At 45.3% G+C, this 21,381-nt stretch overlaps 1 protein-coding gene across 7 annotated transcripts in view; it reads left to right on the plus strand.

The window, feature by feature from the left end:
- The first annotated feature begins 6,325 nt into the window (after positions 1–6,325).
- ST3GAL6 (ST3 beta-galactoside alpha-2,3-sialyltransferase 6) overlaps positions 6,326–21,381 on the plus strand; it is a 49,037-nt gene continuing 33,981 nt past the window's right edge. The window contains exons 1-3 of one of the 7 annotated variants that reach the window (XM_064467185.1): positions 6,326–6,442; positions 6,535–6,702; positions 6,798–6,935. In XM_064467185.1, the coding sequence (XP_064323255.1) occupies positions 6,869–6,935 (67 nt within the window). In that variant the 5' untranslated portion in view covers positions 6,326–6,442; positions 6,535–6,702; positions 6,798–6,868. Of the gene's footprint in view, positions 6,703–6,797; positions 6,936–6,991; positions 7,191–7,274; positions 7,592–21,381 lie in introns of those variants that run through there. The other 6 variants (XM_064467178.1, XM_064467194.1, XM_064467204.1 and 3 more) reach the window with 6 other exon arrangements.

The following is a 21,381-nucleotide window of genomic DNA, read 5'->3' on the forward strand; positions in this document are numbered from 1 at the left end:
ACATTCAAGTCTTTCAGCCCTTCAGTCCAGGTAAATTCACTAATGAGTTTCCTTAATTTGACACTTCGCCCTTCTGAAGTTGAAAAATATAATTTTCAAAACCTGCTTGTCTTTGTTATTCTGTTCAACGTAAACAGAAACAGTTGCTGAGTATTCAGCCTCATGCTGTCTTCTATGACCGGGTTTCTTTGAGTCTCTTCATTACTCACTGATTTGGGGTTGTCTCTTTTTGTCTAAGTGACTATTGAGAAGAAATCTAGCAGCTATCATACACACAGCTAGCTGGGCCCAAGTTTATTATCAGAAGCATTTGTTTCCCAAACAAATGTACCTGGGAAGTTAAAGTTGGCCATGGCACAATTCCCAGTAGTGTTTCTATAATAACATTGTAGTGACAGACCTCTTCTTGCACCATTATATTTTAGCTGCAGACAAGAAAGGCCAGGCTTCAATGAGGTGTCCAAATCAAAAACAACCAGCCCCCAAAAAACAAAGGCTGTGAGCAGGTGGTCTGGGCTGCTGGGAAGTGGAGCTTCCTGTTCGCATACAATGGGGAATTTGATGATGAGTTAAATGACAGATGGCTTATTTTTTAATAAATTGCAAAGATCACTTGGTGTTGTCCAGATGAAATGCCTAAACACTGAAATAAGAGTATTGTACTAAGATTTCAAATGTCTTGGATATTGGCCTATTGATCATATTCACATGGGTCAGGTCTGGCTCCTATTTGGAACAGGAGCGGAGCAGTAAAAAAGTCCACTCCATGAGCTATTGCTCTCTCAAGCTATGGAGACCAAGCCAGCCTTTTCTGCCATAGGGCTGATCTGCTCAGCTGGACTGCTGTGAAGGAAGGATTCCCTCTCCCATGCCACCAGCCCTATTCTTTGTGGGTGCCTACTGGATTCTTCTGACCTGTTGCAAGTGACCATTTGGCCTGTAGCAATGGTCATTCCCTGGAAGAAGTTATAAGCGGATAAGTCAGTCATGGGAAGAAATGCATTTAAAATTTTCCCAGTTGTTGTACCTACATCCAAGGCTTTGAGTGCAGCTTGAACTCTTAAATGTAAGAAACGTTGAAAGCACTCTTCTCCTCCTTAGCCCATGTCTGTCTCATTGAAATTAGCCTGCTGTCACGTATGACAAGGCTTCTAGCAGCTTCTGTCGACCATTCCTGACTTAAAGTGGCTCACCTAGCCTTCTCGCCTTCCTCCTTCTTGGAGTCTAATCATAGCTATTTGTATCACTTTTATAGCCCTTTTTTGTGTCCTGTCATGCTACATCATGTTTCCAAGCACAGACCAAATCTGAAGAGTATCTGGAGGGAAAACTCTGCACCTGTTCCCAGACTTTTGGCTGCTGCAAACCAGAAAAGGAATCCAGGCCAGTTAACACTGGCCAAAGAAGTGGGCCAAAAGTTTGAAGTTGAAAGGTTATGTATCTGAGAGCTACAGTAGCTGCCTTAGCACTTGTAATAATGACTTGGTTGTACAGGTGAAGCCAGCAGGACAGAGGACAGAAATTGGGGATCTGGAGGCCAGAATGATAGACTGTACAATGGGGAGCTAGAAGGAAAACCAGGAGGTCTTATTTTATAAAACGCACAGAGAAAGAAACTGGGCATGAAGCTGTGCTTAAAATGGCAAAGGCATCTCACATGCTGGCCTCTTCTTGGAAAGGAGAGAGGGAGCAGTGAGTCCTGGCATGGTACTGTAGGAATGACAGAGCTATCATAAAAGGACAGGTGTTTCATCTTCCAAAAGCAGTCTACGTCAGTCAGCCCAGCACATGAGGCTGAGTGGGTAGGGACTCAGAGCCACAGGCTCAAAGACTTCTTGTTCCCTCTGAGCCTGTCTGCATTTGGCACCAAGGCTGTGACCTAGCAGCAGACTGCAAATGAGGGTCTCCCACTACCCCTTGGCTGGTTACTCCCTCCTGTGCACCACTTCACCTCTCTCCTTCTCCCGGTCTTCCCCTGTGCCTGATGCCACAGCCAACACCCTCTGTGAACAACAGTCCACTGTGCGCCCGTGAGCCACAGGGTGGGAAGGTGACTGCCATGTCCCCGTCAGATGGGTGGGAGAGATGGATCTTGAGGGGTTTGTCTCCTGCCAGGGTAGGAAGCATCAGCTCTTGCCCACTTTCCCTGAGGAAACGGCTGCTTTCAGTACCATGAAGCTTCAGTTTGGGTTACCCTTGGGTGCATGTAGAGGTGGAGTCATGCCAGTGTATTGGCAACAAGGAAGAATGGAGGGGACAAGTGGGAAACTTGAGTTCCACATGACAGTATAGTTTAATGGAAATAAGGGAACAAGTGGAAGGGGACAATCTGTGGTTTAATGTTGTTCTTGACCTGGTGAAAACGACTGGATGCTCAGGATGCATTTTTCCACAATTTTGCAAACCCTTTCCCCTTCTCCTTCCCTTGTTTTGCTAGCAATGCTCTTCAAGTGGGTATGTTTTGACCTATGTTTTTCCCTGCACATGCCTAGTGAGCACAAGGATGTGTTGGGTAATGTATTTCTTTATGGGTTTACAAATACTTTTATGTATAGATATGTGCCTTGAGGGCTTAATTTTGTTTGGCAAATGGTGCTTACTGAGGTGCTTACCACTTCAGATTGCATTGGATTGGCCGGCAGGGAGGCTGTCTCAGCCCACCTGGGTTACCTCCACGACATTTCTTGCCGTCATATGTTTTGTTTGTTCGTATCCTGTCTCCCAGGTGGTATACAGGAGCACTGCACAGCTTGGGGCAGGAGAAAGCACTCTGCATATTTCCCAGAAAAAGCAGTCCCTAGGGACCATGAGAGCAGTCACAGCCTAATGTACCTCCTTGATTGACCAGGCCTTGAAAAATTGACCTCAGACTAGGTGGGGGTTGTGTGCTGTGAAAACTCATGATGACAAATGCTGTGGGTTCTGATGAGATGACCTACAGCAACTAAGCAGATTCTTTAAAGCTCCTGGGACAGCCTTTAGCAAGTTGTCTCCTGGCAAAGAGCCTCTGGAAGAAATACCATGCGCTCACAAGTCAGTGACTAAAACTACGTGAGGACTGGTGCTTTCTGCAGCTTGAGTGGTCAGTGCAGTGGAGAGCAGTCCTCTAGCATCTGGGGCAGGGGGACTGAGAGAAACTCTAGGAAAGAGAGTTGTGTTGGGACAGGTTTTGGAGCTCAGTAGCAGAGATTGGGGCACGTATGGGACTTGGGGCTTTCTCATGTTGCAATATAAAGAAGATTAGAATCAGACTATGATGGTAGGTAGCAAAGCTAGAAAATGAGCAGAGAAAGGATGTTGTGACAGTCTGTATTTCTATAAATGCGTTCATGTCCTGAAGTAATGCATAAAGGGGGACAGTTTTGTTGCATTTTAATTCTAGGACCAGAGTGTGATAGACTGCATGGTGCGTTGCATACACAGAGCCTGATTAGTCATCTTGCTTATTGGATTGCTGGGGAGGAAATCACTTTCATAATGCTGCAACTTTCCATTCTGTTAATTCCATGTTCTCAACAGTTTCGCTTTTCCCATGTTCAACAGTTTGTTTTTTTTTTTTTCCTCCCATTTCCTGTAATTTTTATCTTTGGTTTTCTCTGGTTTTGCAATCTGGGGCAGAGTCTGGCTGCAACATTTTCTTAGTTTAGTAGTGACTTAGGAGGTACGTAGTTTTTCCTGGAACTTAAATAAGACTCCATTTTATTTTGATTTATTTTAGCTATTGCTTTGCATTTAAAGGTTTCTGTGGTTTTTGTATTTGGTTTAGGGAGACGTTTGTGTTTCAGGAGAGTTGATTTTGAACTGAAATAGAAAAAAAAAATCCATTAACTTTTTGGTCACGTGCATTGTTTTTCCTTGCAGGAGCATTCATTTGACTTCCTGCTAGTCATCCTTTTCCAAAGCATTTTGAAGGCTACTCATTGTTGTCAAATCATTGCTGATACTATTTGTGCGCAATAGAATATATCCCAGAGAAGCGATTCCTTATACTTTCTGCCAAAAAAATTAATTGCTGTTGCAGATTAATTATCAACACCTTGCTTGTACAGATCATTTTGAAAACACCTAGGAACTAAACTTTTTTGCACTCTATTAATTGTTTAAATTGCCATTTAAATCCTTGAATTTGGTTCAATATATTTAGATGACAACAGACACCAGCTTTCATTCTGTTCCTGGTCTTGGACAGTTACAGTGCCAGAAGAAACTGAAGTGAAATTACGTTATTACAAATTAGATCATTACATTATCTGACCAATGTAGTTAGAATTTGGGATTTTGCAGCTTATTCCCAATAGAGAATATATGAATTCAGGTATCTTAGATAAAATTCTTTGTATTTACTACACACGCTGCCTTTAATGCAAGGGAATAAAACTGTGAGCAACAGGTCCTCTGTTTACAGCATCACATCTCCTACGGACTTTGGCTCCAAATGTGAATGCTTAGCTCTTCCTAGGGTTAGATGCCTTGTGCAGGACTCCCAGAAAACAGACAAACATATAACTTACAGCCAGCTGTGAAATCAAATGGCTTCTTCTAAGTCATCACATAGTATCACTGTAGGAACGTTGCGTATGTCTAACTAGCTTCCAAGGCGCATCGGTAAATCAAGTTGGCCTCTGAGCCAGTGGCTCAGTCCTGCCAACAGCACATTGTGTTCTTCACCCCTGTGTTTTTCAGCCTGCCCAAAGGTCCCTGCTAGACCGTTACCGATACCCAGGTTACCCTGTGTGAAATTAGCTCATGCCCATGAACTCATGCACAAAAGATGCAGCTGCAGCACACACATCCTGTCTGGAACAGAGGCAGGAATAGCATCCATTTCCTCAAGGTTTCCTACACTCCCCTGCAGTGAATAGCCCCAGCATCTTGTTCTGCAAAAATCTGGCACATCCTGAGAGTTCATCCTGTATCCTAAACACAGACGAGGCCTTGCAAAATAAAAGAATACTGGACTACATAATTTGAGCCTGCCATAAAAGGTACAAGCAAGGGGATGGAAGTGAAGTCACAAAGCCCACCTTCTGGTATTTCCTAACTTCTGACTCCTTCATTGTGCAGCAAAATGATTTTTTCCAGTTGGTTTTGTGCCTGTACTACTTGGGTGAATTGAAGGGTAGGGACAGAAGAAATGAGAGCTAATAGGAAAAAGATATAGCAGGGTTAAATAAACTAATTTTAGAAGGCAGATCATTTGGCTATATACTTTGAAGCAGCTTGGTTTTGTACAGGCCAGAATGTAAAGGGTGAAGACCTCAGGAACCTTGTGGGAGAAGGGGCAAAATTACGAAGGTATTTTCAGCTCAAGGCAAGACAAATTACAAAGGACTGAACTTTGGTTCCCAGCCCAGAACACGTTGAAAGCCATCTCAGCAGGCTACAGAGTGGGATAGTCCCTTAAGAAAAGACAGAATTTCCCTGCTTTTAATCTTTTATTACATGTCCATACATATAGGCTGTGTAAAACTGCTGCTGAGAATAGGCTCCACCTCTGGTCATTCTCAGTGGTAGCCACCAAAAAAACCAGGAGCTGCTCTTCCAGTAAAGGAAGCATCTTGTTCTGGTCCAATGCCAAAATCATACTGCAAGCTCTCTGAAGCATCATATAGAAAAGTTTCAGATCAGAAGCGGTCAGGATCATAACGTTTGAAACAGGAGAGGACAATTAAATTATTAGCAACTCCTCAGATTTCTTCTAGCATGATACACTACTCTAGGCAAAATACAACGTTGATGCAGGACGTGATTCCAGACAGATTGATTTGTTTGGTTTTTTTTTTTTGCATCCCCTTTAACAGTGGCAGAAATATTTATTATCTTTCTTTTCAAACAGTAACGCCCAGCCCCGTGCTGTTCGGGTGCTGTAGATTTTTCCAGGAGCTCCAAGACACTCTCTCCTGGGCTGCTGGTACATGGGTGAGGCTTCATTTTGCCCCTGGCAGCAGCTCCTCAGGGGTGTAGGTCCTCCCCTAATGCCTTGCACTGGGGCCGGCTGGAAGGGGGCAGGGTACTTGGAAAGGGGGAATCCTACGCCTGAAATAACTGCTGCGGCTTTCGGCTTGCTTGGCTCTCCCACTATACCTCCCACCCAGGTGACATTCAGTTTGTTAATGAGCTATTAATTCCTGGTGGCCTGAGAGGGGGCTGGTGGATGGCTGTCTCCTCCCCCCCAAACTCTGCGGGTCTCCTGCCCCCGGGCTGCCGGGGCGGGCGCGGACGGGGAAGGCTCCGGGCGCCGCAGAACTGCCGGCCCAGGGGAGGAGGGGGAGGAGGAGGAGGAGGAGGAGGAGGGAGGGAGGGAGGGAGGGAGGGAGGGAGGGACAGACAGAGGCTGTGGCTCCAGCTGGAAGTCAGTCGGAGAAGATACACTCAGTACCGGGGGGGTGGGGGAGTAGCGCTTTAGCCTTCTCTGCGTCTCTCCTGCCCCTGGAAGGCTTTGGTACAAATCGAGGAGGAATTTCAACGCGCTCGAGCCAAGTAATATCCCTGCCTAAAAATACAGCGTGCTTCCTTTTATGTTTTCTCTCGCAGATGGGGTCGGCTGAAACAAGCCCTCCTCCTTCATCCTTGCCGTAAGCGCCGCCGTACGGGGGGATAGGGCTGAAGAGAGGCTGCCGGGGGGCCCTGAGAAGAACCGGCAAGTTCTGTTCTCTTGCCTCGGTTGATTTAAAGATAAAATACCCGCGCTGCTGCCAGCTGGTAAGTGAACGCTCCTGCTGTGCATAAAGTGTAGCTAGCTCTGTAAACTGTTGCATAGGCTAAGAGGATCTTGTGGATCGTGCCTGAACCCGTAGGAAGTGCTTGTTCCCGAGTTCGCCGGCCTTTCTGCCGTGGGAAGTCTCACCGCGCTCTTGCGTTGTTTCAGATGGGAAGGCTTCTAGCTAACCGCGGGTACGGTCCGTGCGTGCCTCCAACTTTAAAACCCCCTTTAGGTAAGTGCCGATGGCAGCAGCTGCCAACAACACTGCTGTTCAACGTAAATTGCCAGGTACTCAAAGGCAGAGCCGGCTATTCCGATACATCAGCGTGTTCCTCGGTGAAAGCATTCAAGGAATTAATTGAACTTCCCGAGGAACGAAGCCTGCCTCTACAAGCCTCCTTCTGAAAATAATACGACTTTAATCGGCTTGGGAGCTGGTGAGATGAGATGTCCCAGAGTTTTCCCAGAGGTTCCTGGGAGTTTCCAGGTAAAAATTAAGACCGCGGCGTAGCAGGTACCCGCTTACCCGTGAGGATGAACCCGACAGAAGCCGAAGCGCCGCCGCCTCCCGCCTTGCAGGCGGCGTTTGGATGCGCCTGACGCCGCGCCCAGCACCGGGGGCCGCCGGGGCGGGGGACGGGCGTGCTGAGGCGCCGCTCGGGGCCCCACGCGGGGCCGGGTCTCGCCCCCGGCCGGAGAAGGCACCCCCGCCCCCCCCCCCCCCCCCCCCCTTCCCCGGGGTCGGGGCGAGGCTCCGCGGCGGGGGCAGCCGCGGGGACCGGGGCCTCTCTCAGCCTGCCGCCGCCGGGGAGGGCGGGAGGAAGCGCCCCCGCCGTGCCGCGGTGTGGAGGGGGTCCGGCGGGCTGCCGGGTGCCGCCGCCTGGCCAGGTATGCGGGGAGGGTGGGGGGGAAGGGAAGGGGTCGTCCCCCGGCGGCCCCTGCCGGGCCGGGGGGAGAAGGGGGGCGGCTCGCCTCTCGTGGAGCGGCTGCCGGGGCTGGCCCCAGCCTCGCAGGCAGCCGCCGCGCCGGGCCGCCCCCGGGGCTGCACGCTGCCGCCGCCCAGAGCCGCCTTGGGGCTGCCCCGCGGCTGGCGTGGCTTGCAGGCAGCGAGCCCTGCCGAGGCTGGGGAGAAAAGGGGCTCCGGGGCCGGGCGGGGTATGGCATGGCAAGGCGGGGGGGAAAGCGGGCTCATGCGAGCGAGGCAGCCCCGCGCAGGGGGAGCCTGCCGGCAGGGCTGGCGGCCGTCCGTAAGTAAAATTTATGGGGAGGTTCGTGGTTTCCGCTAAACTGCTTGGTTCTGGTAATCCCGCCGTGTTGCCATGGCTGCCGGTCAGGCAGGTTCCGATAAAGGACTTTTTAGAGGGGGTACCGAAAGGGAAAGACTGCCCCTTGGAAGTGCCGAAGGCCTAGGAGAAGGAACAATGGCTCTGTGGGTAGACTCTGCCTTAAGCTGTGCAAATTTAGTCCTTGTAGTTTAGGGAAGGAACAAACCCTATAGTTTTACATTCTCTGGTTTTGTTTTTTTTTTTTAGAGTCTTTGGATTATTATTTGGCAGTGGGGATGGTGTTTCTATTTTAGTTATTGCGAGCTACGAGATCAGTCTTGCTGTCCTTTCTCAGATTAAAACTTTCAGTGAGATGAACCACTTGATCTGTTGGGATTTGTGGCTCTTGCACTCCTGTTACCCAACTGAAACTTTCTGTCCAGGTTTCTTCAGTACTTGTCTCCTTTACCCTCTTTATGCTAAGCTGTTCTCAAACACAATGGGGTTCCAAAACTATTTAGAAAGGATGAACCTTATGGTGGAATGAGATTAGTTGTTTTAACCTGGCAATTCTGTTGCAGCTGAACACTAAAAATGCTATACGTAGAATCATTGAACAGAATCATAGGATCTTTTCTATTTTTTGTTTAGGTTGGAAAAGATCTCCAAGTTCATCAAGTCCAACTGTAAACCTAACACTGCCAGTTGACCCCTAAACCATGTCACTAAGCACCACATCCAAATGTCTTTTAAATACCCCCAGGGATGGTGACTCAACCACTTCCCTGGGCAGCCTGTTCCAATGCTTGACAACCTCTTCGGTGAAGAAATTTTTCCTAATATCCAATCTAAACCTCCCCTGGTGCAACTTGAGTTGATTTTTCTCTTGTCCTATCACTTCTTATTTGGGAGAAGAGACCAACCCCCACCTCGCTACAACCTCCTTTCAGGTAGTTGTAGAGAGCGACAAGGTCTCCCCTCAGCCTCCTCTTCTCCAGGCTAAACAACCCCAGCTCCCTCAGCCTCTCCTCATAAGACTTGTGCTCCAGACCCTTCACCAGCTTCATTGCCGTCCTCTGGACACACTCCAGCACCTCGATGTCTTTCTTGCAGTGAGGGGCTCAAAACTGAGCATAATATTTGAGGTGTGGCCTCACCAGTGCCAAGTACGATCACTCCCCTACTCGTGCTGGCCACGCTAGTCCTGATACAAGCCAGGATGCTGTTGGCCTTTTTGGCCACCTGGGCACACTGCTGGATCATGTTCAGCTGGCTGTCAACCAGCACCCCCAGATCCTTTTTCCACTGGGCAGCTCTCCAGCCATTCTTCCCCAAGCCTGTAGTGGTTGCATCGGGTTATTGTGACCCAAGTGCAGACCCAGCACTTGGCCTTGTTGAATGTAATACAGTTGGCCTTGGCCCATTTATCCAGTCTGTCCAGATCTCCCTGCAGAGCCTTCCTACCCTTGAGCAGATCAATGTTCCCACCCAACTTGGTGTCATCTGCAGACTTATTGAGGGTGCACTCAATCCTCTCATCCAGACCGTAGATAAATATATTAAACAGAACTGGGACCAACACTAAGCCCCAGGGAATACCACTTGTGAATGGCTGCCAATGGGATTTAACTCTGTTCACCACAACTCTTTGGGCCTGGCCATCCAGCCAGTTTTTACCCAACAAAAAGTACACCCCTCCAAGCCATGAGCAGCCAGTGTCTCCAGGAGAATGCTGTGGGAAATGCTATCAAATGCTTTACTAAAGCCTAGATAGATAACATCCACAGCCTTTCCCTTATCTACTAAGCAGGTCACCTTATCATAAAGGAGATCAGGTTAGATAAGCAGGACCTGCCTTTCCTAAACCCATGCTGACTGGGCCTGATCACCTGGTTACTCTGTATGTGCCATGTGATGGCACTGAAGATTATCTCCATAACCTTCCCCAGCACTGAGGGCAGGCTTACAGCCCTGTAGTTCCCCAGATCTTCCTTCTGGCCTTCTTGTAGATGGGCATCACATTTGCTGATTTCCAGTTAACTGGGACCTCCTTGGTTAGCCAGGATTGCTGATAAATGATTGGAAGTGGCTTGGTGGGCACTTCCACCAGCTCCCTCAGTACCCTTGGCTGGATCCCATCCGGCTCCATAGACTTGTGTGTGTCTAGGTGGTGTAGCAGATTACTAACCATTTCCCCTTGGATTATGGGGCCTTCATTCTGCTCCCCATCTCTGTCTTCCAGCTCAGGGGGCTGGGTGGGTACCCAGAGGACAACTGGTCTTACTATTAAAGACCAAGGCCAAGAAGGTATTAAGTACCTCAGCCTTTTCCTCATCCTTTCTCCCTACGTCTCCCCCTGTACCCAATAATGGCTGGAGGTTCTCCTTAGCCCTCCTTTTGTTGCTAATGTATTTATAGAAACACTTTTTGTCTTTTTTTAGCAGTAGCTAGATTAAGCTCTAGCTGGGCTTTGGCCCTTCTAATTTCCTCCCTGCATAAAATATAAAAATATATAACTTCTATTGTGGGGAATGCCATGGTATTAGACTGGTCACTCCTAAACTTAAAAAACTGAATTCAGGAACAGCTTAAAGGAAGAGGGAATATGTATGGAGTGAGGCTTCCTACCCGTCTGTTTCTGACTGGGATGTATATTCCTATTGGATTAGGTGGCAGAAGTGATACTTCTGCAACTAAAATAACTTTCCTTCCCTATGTGAGACTGCACCAGCCATATCCTTGTTTTTCTTCCTGCCTATGTGAAATAAATCTATGGATCTTTCTTTCCAGCTTGATGCAGCACCTGCTTCTTTAGCATGTTGATCTCTCTGCGGAACTGAAGCAGGGTCAATTAAGTTACTCTTCAAGCTTACAGCTGTTTATTAAAGCAGCAGTATACAGGTGGGTAAGTCCCATGGTCTGCCTGAGAGTCTCGGCTGTGGGAGACCTCTCCTGCCTGTGGGATGCATGAATCATCCCCTGAGACTCCCTGTTCAAAAGCAGGAGGGAAGTTTCTCAGTGGAAGTAATTGCCCCATGGGAAGTGCCCATGGGAGCAGCTGCAGAGCGTGTAGGCAGGACAGCAAAACCTGAAAGCCGGCAAGATGATCACAAGTGCCCAAGTCCTAAGTTGTAAAGAAGTGGGGAAAAAAGTGACTTATGGCTAGATAAGCCGATTGGTGAGATGTTATTTTGATATGTACTGTGTGCGTTGCTAAGTAACGCCTTTAGCAATTACTCAGGGGAGTTGCCTCTCTGAGAAAGGAAATAAAGCAGCTAACGTGGTGACAGGTCTCATTCACAGCGATTTGATGTTTTTACGCTGCTTGCGTGTTTTGTGTGCTGCTGGAGGGTTTGCTTCAAGTATTTTGGCCTGGAAGAAGGTGCAGTCAGATGGGTCATTTGAAAATGTAACTTGAAGACTGCCATGAGTCTCCATGAGGCAGTGACTCAAAGAGGCTTGTAAGGAAAAGCTCTGGTTTTTTTTTTCCTCCACAGTATAGCTTGAGCTGTAGCTCAGGGTCTTGGTTTGTTTGTCTTTATACCTCAAGATTAAGGTTGTTTTACTTACAAGCATGAAGGGTTGTTTTTACTGTGTGCGTGCTGTGGCTCCCTAGTTGAGTGCATTTTAGGAATGAGCTCAAGATTACTTGAAATGCCTCTCTTTACAGACATCTTTCCTTACAGATTCTTGCACGGTTGAAATATGCACTGTGCATTTAAGAGGAGTTTAATTTATCAAGCTTATGACAACTCATTTGTAATTCAGTTGAATAATTTGTTCATCAGTTTCTCTAGCCTTACAGAGAAGCTAGTAAATAATACTGAGGAAATTAATTTATGGCATAACTGAATGTACAGGGTTTTTTCATTTTCAGAGTTTCTATTTTCTACCATCTATTTACTCAAAAGACCAAGAGTTCTGTAGCAGAAGAAACCCCCTCCGAACTTCCCCATTATTCAGTTTCTTCTATTTCCATTTTTGCTACGTTACGTATGACTACTTCTGTACCTATTCAGAGTCTTAATGGGAAATGAATATAAAACTTCTTTTATCTATTTGTTTTATTATTTGGCATGTGAACGTCCTGCAATGTTAAATCTTTTATCCTCCTGCTACAGGAAAACCTGAAACCTCAGCTTTTCTTGATGTGTATTGAGGTCGGGAAGAAAACGTGATGTCTAAGTTGTTGTTTCATGTACAAGTCACCTTTGAGTAGTGTGTGGAAATGAATCCGCTCTTGCGTTGCAGTTCAGTGTATTAATTGATGATATAATTGTTGAACAAATGCAGGTGCAGAATGTGGTAAAATACTTTGCAGTAGTGTTTCTTGCTATGTTCTGTACCTATAATCTTAAAATATCATGTCCTTTTAAAGTTCATTTTGTTAGGGTGGGGTGGCTCTTCAGTGTTCAAAGATGGTCATTCTTTGGTCTTGAAGGCAAAAGCGAAGCCTTGATATCTTGAGAGGAAGATCCTTTACAGAAGTGTGACAGAGTGAGCGAGTTTTAAGCATCCCCAGAAAATACCCAGAGTTTGCCTCTAACTGTTCTGCGTTGCCTCTGCTTCCAGCCCCAGCGGCAGCAGCAGTAAAACTGGAGTACATTGTCCTAGAGCTGTTCTTTATATTCCAGCATTCATGGGTAGCCAGGAGGAGCAAGGCAAAAACTTCAATAGCCCCCACTTGCCCTGGATGGGAAGGGAAGGCTGGAAAACTTGAGGAGCCACAAAGCTGATCCTCCCTCTTGTTAGGACAGGAATGGCATAATCAAGGAACTGTTTTTAAGAGCAGACAGGAATGAAATGAAGTTCAGACTTAATCAGTGAAGCTCTTCTTAACATCTGTTGGTTTACAGTGCAAGTTTCCATTCCCCTAGCTGGAATATTGCTTTCTTTTGGGCCACCAGCCAGTATGAAACTGTATTTGTGAGGTGGGTAGCTACCAGTCTTAGATTTCCACAGACTATTCAACTCACTTTTAAAACAACAGTTTCTAGCCCTTGTGAGTACAGGAAATACTAAAATAAGGATCAGCTGCTGCAGAGCTCAGAAAAGCTCTTTGTTAGGCTGGATCTGCAGGCTGACACTTTTGCAGCACAGCGGTAGCCGGCTGCTGCTTTCTTTCACCACTGCTTCTGAGAGTCCTGTGGCCAGCAGTGAAATGAGAGCAGTGTGAGGTGTATGTCATCGGCTTACCTGGAGCATTAGCAGAGGTAGGCAGTGGAAATATGTATATGTAAAGGCCATTTAATAGTAAATATAATACATGTGTGTGTGTATAAAACAGAAATGATATCACATATGGGATGGGGGAAGAGTGGTCCCTTTCCCAGGGTAGGAAAGGAACTGAAGTTGTGTTTTTGTCATTATCGTTTTTCGTTTTTCCAATGTAATTGTTGGTTTATGTAGCTCCCTCCTGGGCAGCTAATTTTTGCAGGTATATTGTGCTGACAGAGTTTTTTGGCTACACAATGACCTGTGTGGGGGAAATGATCACTTTAGGGAAAGGAGCATACAAGCACCAGAGCATAACACAAGGGACGGTGAGGGGAAGGAACTTGTGGGTTTCCCCCCTCTGCAGTGAGAGGGGAGGGTATTTGCTGCTTAAGAGCTGTTGTTGAATGAAGCCACAACCTTATTCCTCTTTTGGTAGTCAAAAATAGGTATTTCCTATTCCTTTGAAGTTCTTGAACCTGCCTGTCTACGTCCTCCACCAGTGTCATCTCTGCATACCCTGGGAACATTATCACCTCGATCTTCACAGTGCTTCAGGTAATCTGAAGTTGATCTGTGGGATTGAGACCAGGAGGAGGGTTAGTGGTATAGATAGGGGATACCTTGTAGGGTTTGACTGAACATAACATTTGCACAAGATTAAATGGAGGCATAATATTAAATTCACTTGACAAAGCGCCAGAGCAAGTTAGGATTTGTCCACATTGGTGCATGCGTACAAGGCTTGCTAGCATGTGGTAGCTAGTCTTGATTGTGCCCTTTGTGTAGGCAAGTTACTGTCTTCTCATTCAGTTAGCTGTGAAAAGCCTGGTTTTTGCTGGAAACAGTTAAGGGAAAAACTACAGCTAGCTTTGCTTGCCCAAATGTTTTGCAATATTTAATGAGATGGGGTGACTGTTACTTGACTCAGCTGAGAATCTGGAAGGCTATATGAGCCTATCCTTCCCCATCCAATTTTAATTGGAAGTTTTAATTCCCTGTTCTCAAAAAGTTGAGGGCCCCAGGACTGTGTATGTGGTAAGGTGCTGCATGGTTCAGCAGCTCTGATGTAGCAGTACCACTTCAGTCTCCTTTGGTGGGTTTCCTGTCTTTTTTTCTGCCCTGGTTCCCATGAATAGGTATTGGCAGGTCCATAAAAGGATGCTAGAAGGAGCAGGAAGGGATGTTATCCTCCATCTCCTGAACTAAACAATTGTAGGTGCTGCAAGGGGAATATGTGGACAAGGGAATGAACCACAAAATGTCCACAGTGTGCTGTCCCTAAATAGCATCTCCCTCTGTCACTGCTGGAGACAGACTAGTGGGCTTCTAGAAGCTAGTGTCCGCTAGCTTCTAGTGGACATTGGCCTGACATAGCTGAGCATTTCTTGTGCCTGTATTGCTCACTGTGTGCAGTGGGGCACAGGCCAGGTGTGTAAACTGGGTTTTGAGTAGCCAAATGGTTAAAATACTGGTCAGTGTAAATACCATGTGTACAGTTTCTCAAGATTGACTGCCTTTTCTTGCAAAGCATGTTAAGGAAATACTATTACTTCATTTTCACTGAAGCTATTTAAATGGGATAGCTGTTTTCATTCCTTCTTTCTTTTGTGCTAATGGCATGCCATAATTTGTTTTGAACTTGGGCCACTGGTTCTTAGATGGCTTAGCGTCAAACCTTAGGTTTTTTATTAGTTTAAAGATTTCGAATTAAATTGAGAATGTTGTTCAGAGCTTCTTGGAAAGAATGGTGAAGTGAAATAGAACATGCATCTCATTCTTCAGATTTCACAGAGAATATTTCCTGTAACAAATACAGGCTGGTGTCAGTGACTTTTTTTGAAGCTGGGTGACTCAAGACAGCTAACACTATCTATTAAGTGACTGGAAAGGATATTTAAAATATTTAACTTAAGGCAACGGTTTTGTGAAATTTGGACACTCAAGTATATGTGTGTAAAAGGCTTTTCAAAATTTTAGCACTATCGCTTTTTTTTTTAATGGCCAGAGGCTCTTATAATATCTCTGCCGTGTAATTGTGTGACAAGCAGATACAATGAAACCAGGTTTGTGATGTCTTTCTGCATGTAGATTTTTTGATCTTTAATGAAAGATAAGCTTATAGGCTTTCTTTGTTCTACCCAGCTGCCTGTTTATTTTTGCAATACTTGTAGAGGTCTCAAGCGCATTAAGTTCCTAATCTCCTGTAAAATTTGACTGAAATTAGCCAAAAGGGTTCAAAAGTTCTACAGGGAAGGAAAGACGCGCACAGATGCATATACAGGGTATGACTGCATAAATCTCATTTCATGCTAAGAACACATGTGATATAACAGAACAAAAAGCCTTTTACTGTACTGCATTTCATGCTCTAATAGAGTTCTGTGTTGTCTGTGGCATGAATGGTAATCTGATAGGGCACGGTGCCGGAGGCTCAGCTGGATTTGGTGTGGTCAGGCTAGCAAGGAAGAGATATCAACAGGCAACACACCGGGTCCCACTTCCAGTGTGTCATGCTCTAGAGGACTTCCAGTTTTATGCTGAAGCAAATATCAGATTTCGTGCTGCAGCATGGGCCAGATTGGTTGTGGAAGAACAGGGAGGTGAGCCCTGCGTTGTCTCAGGGCTTACCTGTTAACTCTCTTATCTTCAGAGGAGGTACTTGCACATACAGCCCTGGGCAAATCCAAAGCTCAGCAAAGATCGGGTAGGGGAGGACAGCTAATCTGTTTAAAAATACTAGAGTCCTGAAGGAAGTCCTCTTCATTTTGCTGTAGCATTTAATGATTGTTGAACCTGAGAATCAAGCAGCAAAAATAGACACTGTTTCACCTGCAGTATACCAGAGTCGGCTTAGAAAGTAACTGATGGAGGGAGCTGATGATAGGCAGCAGAAAGTACTGTTGAAGCCATTGCAGCAGTCTACCCCAGCAGGAAGGCTGCCCGCAGCCTCTTGGCTCTCAGCTGGACTCATAGGCATTTTAGCTGCAAAGGGCAACCCCACCAGGAGGTCTGTGACACTGTGAAAGAGGATGTGTGGGTGAGGTGAAATGTACCTTTGACTCCCCTCAGTTTTAGGGATGACTGTCCTTTTCAAGAAAACAAACAAACTTCTCCCCTTCCCCCCACCAAAAAGTGATACATCAATTTTCAGTCTGGGAGAAGAAATGGGTCGTGTTTAACCTTCAGCGAGGTTTGAGGTCTGAAAGTCCTAAATGGGTGTCTCTGTGTCACACTGAGAAAAGCGTATAAGCTTTCCCAGCATTCCCTACTGACTAATTTAGGCAGCTTTCCTCCCAGACAGATGGCTATTGAAGATTACCATCAGAGATAATTAGCTTTCGTTGTGTATATGTAGGGAAACTAAGGTGCATAATTCAGGGCTATGAACTCCGTTACAGGATGAATAACCCCTAAAAGTTAGCACTGTAATACGGGCTGTTGTGTCATGTTATAGCTCTGTATACATAGAATGTATAAATGAACTTAGGCAAACTTTTCTGTAAGGAGCTGAGTTCACTTAGAGCAGCTAACTGTTGCTCCGTGAAAAATTCCGGTTCTGGTATTATGTGTTTTAGCGTGCTCCTTTGTTCTGGGTTTTTATTGTGATTTTGATTTCAGCTTTGCCCAGGAAACCCAGTTAATGATACTGTGAATGCTGGAGCCAGATACACCTACATCTTTGTTCCCCTTGGAAAGCTCATTACTTTACAAATAAATCCTTTTTCTTTTTAACACATGTAGATTTACTGGCAACCTTTCCGTTCAGAAAATATGTCAGTTAGGTCTTTAGATGCTGCATTAAATGGTCTTCAGGTCTACATTTTTCAAGTATGTTATGTATCTCATGGTTCTCAAAATCCTCAGGATAAGTATTGTTTGGATATTGTATGCAGTAGTTTTTCCTCTATTCCCATTTAAGAAATGAAACAAAGCATTGAAAGCCTTTAGGGGATCAGATACAGGCTCTGCTGCAACCTGTACCTGTACAACACTTCTTCGTTAGCTCAAAAACACTTTATGTCCGCAAGGCATTCTTATAGGTATGAAGTTGTTCATTAGAGCTTTTCTTCTTGAGGGTTTTTTTTTGTTGTTGTTGTAAATAATATTTTTTGAGCTTCAGTGCTAAGAAAACAACTACTTATAAAGGAGGCTTTTGAAAACAGCCTTAATATTTACAATATTGGAGCGTTTCCAGTTTGGCACTGTGGGTTTGGGTTTAGCTTTCTTATAGTAGTTAGCAATTAAGGTGGGTATTCTGAATCCTTCTCAAGATCCAAAGGCAATGTGAATGTATTCATTGCAATGCTGAATTGAGAGCACTGGAAATGTAAGGCATTAATGTTATCAGAGAAGCTGCTCAAACTCTTTGTGTTCTGCAACTTTCTCCTGAGCTGGCAGGATCACTGCCCTGGGAACCTTCCAAGACGTAGTAGTAGTACGGGCAAGACTTAGCTTAGTCTTCCAAGACTTAGCGGGGTAAGTGCTACCGCTTATCTCAATTTTCCTCCCTCCCTGAATTAATTTAGCTTTACACTTTTCATTGACTTGTTTTGCTGCATTCCTGAGAGTCCCAGAGCTCTCTGTTGGCACACACGCATCGCAGCGCGGCACAGCACACTGAATTGCAGAACCTGCTGTTGGGGTAAATTCCATCTCAAACAGCTGGGGAGTTTTGGGTTTTTTGGTGGGGAGTTTTTGGGTTGGTTTTTCGTTTGTTTTTTATTAGCAGTTGAGCCAAGATAGGGAGCAACACAGCAGCGAACACAATATGTTCGGGGCTCTGACTACCGACATGCTTTGCATGTTATTTAAATGAAAATTAAACTGCTCAGTTTGTATGCTGGTAGTAGCACATTCACACCTATTTTCTGGGCCTCTTAATCCACACAAACCTGCATATAATGTACCTTGTCGCTGTTTAAAATACGGGGACTAAAATTCCGGTAAAAAGAGCTGTGGGATCAGATGATGGCAAATTTGTACTTAATCATGACTGAGGCTTGCAAACGCTACTGTGAAAACTAGTCATGCAGAAGGCACCTGTGTCTCTTTAGGGACAGATTCTGACACCAGTACCGATCAGGATTTATACTGTTATGACTAAGTGAGAAATTAGTCTGATTTACTTGGGACTTACTGTTGATACAGATGGGGAGTAGGAGCATTTCATTCTCCAGGTGCTGATGGTGAAGCAAGTAAATTAGCCTCTTCAGTTTTTGTTTTCTATTGGGTTTTTTGTTTGTCTGGGTTTTTTTTTTCAACCATTATTCTCTTCACCGCTGCCCTTGAGAGCCCCAGTTTTGCTTGTGAGTGGGTTTTTTTGGATGTGTGATTTTTTCTTTTTTTTAGTCTAGGGTTGAGGTGATTATTTATTTTCCCCAAGTTTTGTAATTCCCAGCCATTTTTGTGAAAGCTGAGGTTAAATCACTAGCTCCAAATCCACCAGAGCTGGATGTTTTAGATATACTAGGGATTATTAGAAGACAAAGTGTGCCTTGTTTTAAGGTGAACTTAATGCTGTAGTGAATGTGCCCGTGTAATGCAGATAAAATTCTCTGTTTGGACCTTTATTTATTTAGATTGATCATTTCTGGGGGGAAAAAAACTGGTAAGCTGATATGGTTTGTAACTGAGCTGTTTTGAAACCTGACTAATTTGGCTATTTCCAGACTTTTCTCCTTCCACTTTTTTCCATCTTTTCTCTCTGGGAAACCTAAGGATGTGTGTTCGTTCGATGGCTAGCTTCTGACTCTGCAGGCACTCATGGACAAATAACAGTGGGTGTGAATGTGTAACTGGTGGTGTAGTGGGATGTTATCTTTCTGTTAATCATTTTCTGTTTTCTCAAGCATTGTGTAGTATGTCTGTTGTCTTTGTTGTTTGAAAGGAGGTGAAGAAGAAAAACAGCTCAAAACCATGATGCTCTATTCCTTCAGGAAGAGCAGCTCTCTGAAGTTGACAGAAACCTTTTCAGTTACGCAAGTCAAGATATGAGGAGAAAATGACTTGAACTCTGACACCCAGAACATGTTGCATGCCTTGTTTGTATTCCAGTCTTTCTGGAAGAAGAGCTGAAGGCAGAGGGGAAACATAGGTTGAGAAGGAACAATGTTGTCACCACAGTATGCAGGAGGAGCTGCATGGATTTGTAGCACCCATTCTCTGTGTATTTTGTTCTATATACTGACACCTATGATGTGTAATATATAAATAGCTGCCTAGCTTAGGCTGGCGAAAGCTTTGAAGGTTAATCTGGGAGAGTACAACAGGGCTGGAAGAAATATTTCATCTAAGGCTGTGCTACTGCATTTGTGATTTTATTTTTTAATATCATTTTTTAAAAGCTGTAGTTAGAGCTGGATTTGTGGTGTTTGCTTTGATTAAAGCTTTGGGAGTTGAGGAAGCAGAGCTATCTGTGCTCAGCTCATACCTATTTTGGACTCTGCATGCACAGGTTAGCTTTTGACTGAATCCAAACTAGTTGTTTTTGTACTGTGCTGCATCTCTTGGGCTGCTGGGCACGGCATTAACTGCTGGTCTGTGTTCAAGTGCACTGGAGCAAGAAAGAAGAAAAAAAAAGTGTAAAGTGTGTTGGGGGAGGCCTGTGGAGGTACAGGACGGGAAGCATATTGAAATGTCTGTTCCCAACTTCTGTGGACCTGTGCACCTTTGCATAAATTGACCACTTCCTTCTAGACCTCATCTCAAGGAACAAAAGCAAGGAAGAAGCTGAGGCTGTGGACTTCATCTTATTAGTGTTGTAACTATAGGCAAGGTTTCTGGAAATCTGTGGTGCTTAGAAAGCACCAGTTAGATGAGAATCCAGTAGTTGTTATTCTTCCTTTTTCCCTCAAAGCCACAAGTTGGACTTGGACCTACCCAAGGCTGACTTTTAAACTCAAGTTAGCAGTGTTTAAATGTGCTACAGAAAGTGTGTCCATTGTTGGAATGAGCCCCAAGCCATTTTGGAACATCAGGGAATATTGTTTTCTATCTTGAGGGGGAAAAATAATTAAACCCGACGTTCACCAGCTGAGAAATATCAAACCAGCTCTTTTAATTGTGTGTCTTGCAGTTTTAATTGTGTGTCTACACCATGCAGTGGAGCATGCTGTCACCTGAGCTGGTGCCAGGGATCCACATTGCACTGTGATAATCTGAGCCAAAATATTAGTTCAGATCTCAAGAGTGGCGTAGCAACCCTGTGATAGCCCCAGGCTGGAGGCAACATGTTCTGCCTCTCGGTAGGGCTAATTAACTCAGCATCAGACAGTTGCACCGAATGCTGCTCCTATGTGGGGGCCATTCCAGTGATACCTGATGCCTGTGCTCCGTTGTGTTTTGCTCATCGCGGTTTTCTGGCAGGATGCACTGGCTGATGCTTTGTACTCATGTTTTTCACCCGTGGAGCTAGTATTTGGTGTCAGTGTAAGTGACATTAAATTTTGCATTGGAGGGCTTCAAAGTGGTATATCTCTGAAACAACGCACATGACGGCGGTACCTCTGAGAACAGGATCACAGCAGTTTTTTCAGCCGAAAGGGGGGACTGTTTCAGTAAGCTTTAAAAAGCTTTTAGTAACTTGCCGTAGGCTTGTACATGTCATCTTGCTACCCAACAGTCTGATGAGTGCGTGCAACCTCTCTTTTTCTCTGGCCTTTTAATTTTTTCTGTTCCTGCCCCCACTGTTGGGCACATGTGAAAAGCTCCTGGGTGCTCAGGAAGAGGGGTGAAAAAGGAGTTATACCACTGAATAGACAATACTGCACTGGATAAAAAGAACTATCGCGGCTGAGCATGGTGATAAGACTTTAAGAGTAAGTTAGGACCTGCAGGCCTTTCGTAGCTTTTGCCAAACACCACCTAGTGATGGCATGTCTTCCTAGAAGGCTACAAACTCATGTGTTTTCAGATCTTGCCTGAGATGTTGAAGGGCTTAGATTTTGCTAGAATAAACCACCACACTTGATTTCTTGCATTTAAACGTGGTAATGGGAATGAGGTGAGAGTGTGAGGCTGGAGATGAAGGTTTGGAGTGGGTGTAGGTGCTGTGTTGCCTGTTATGCCCAAGACACAGAGACAAATTGCTTGTTCCCAGGCTTGCCTGCAGCCTTCTGGAAGGGAGCTAACCTCCCTCTTCCACTAACTGTCCCGTGTAGGTAAATTAGGATTGCAGGGGGTGAAAATACAGTAGAT

Source organism: Phalacrocorax carbo, chromosome 1, assembly GCF_963921805.1.
Source record: "Phalacrocorax carbo chromosome 1, bPhaCar2.1, whole genome shotgun sequence".
Lineage (NCBI taxonomy): Eukaryota > Metazoa > Chordata > Aves > Suliformes > Phalacrocoracidae > Phalacrocorax > Phalacrocorax carbo.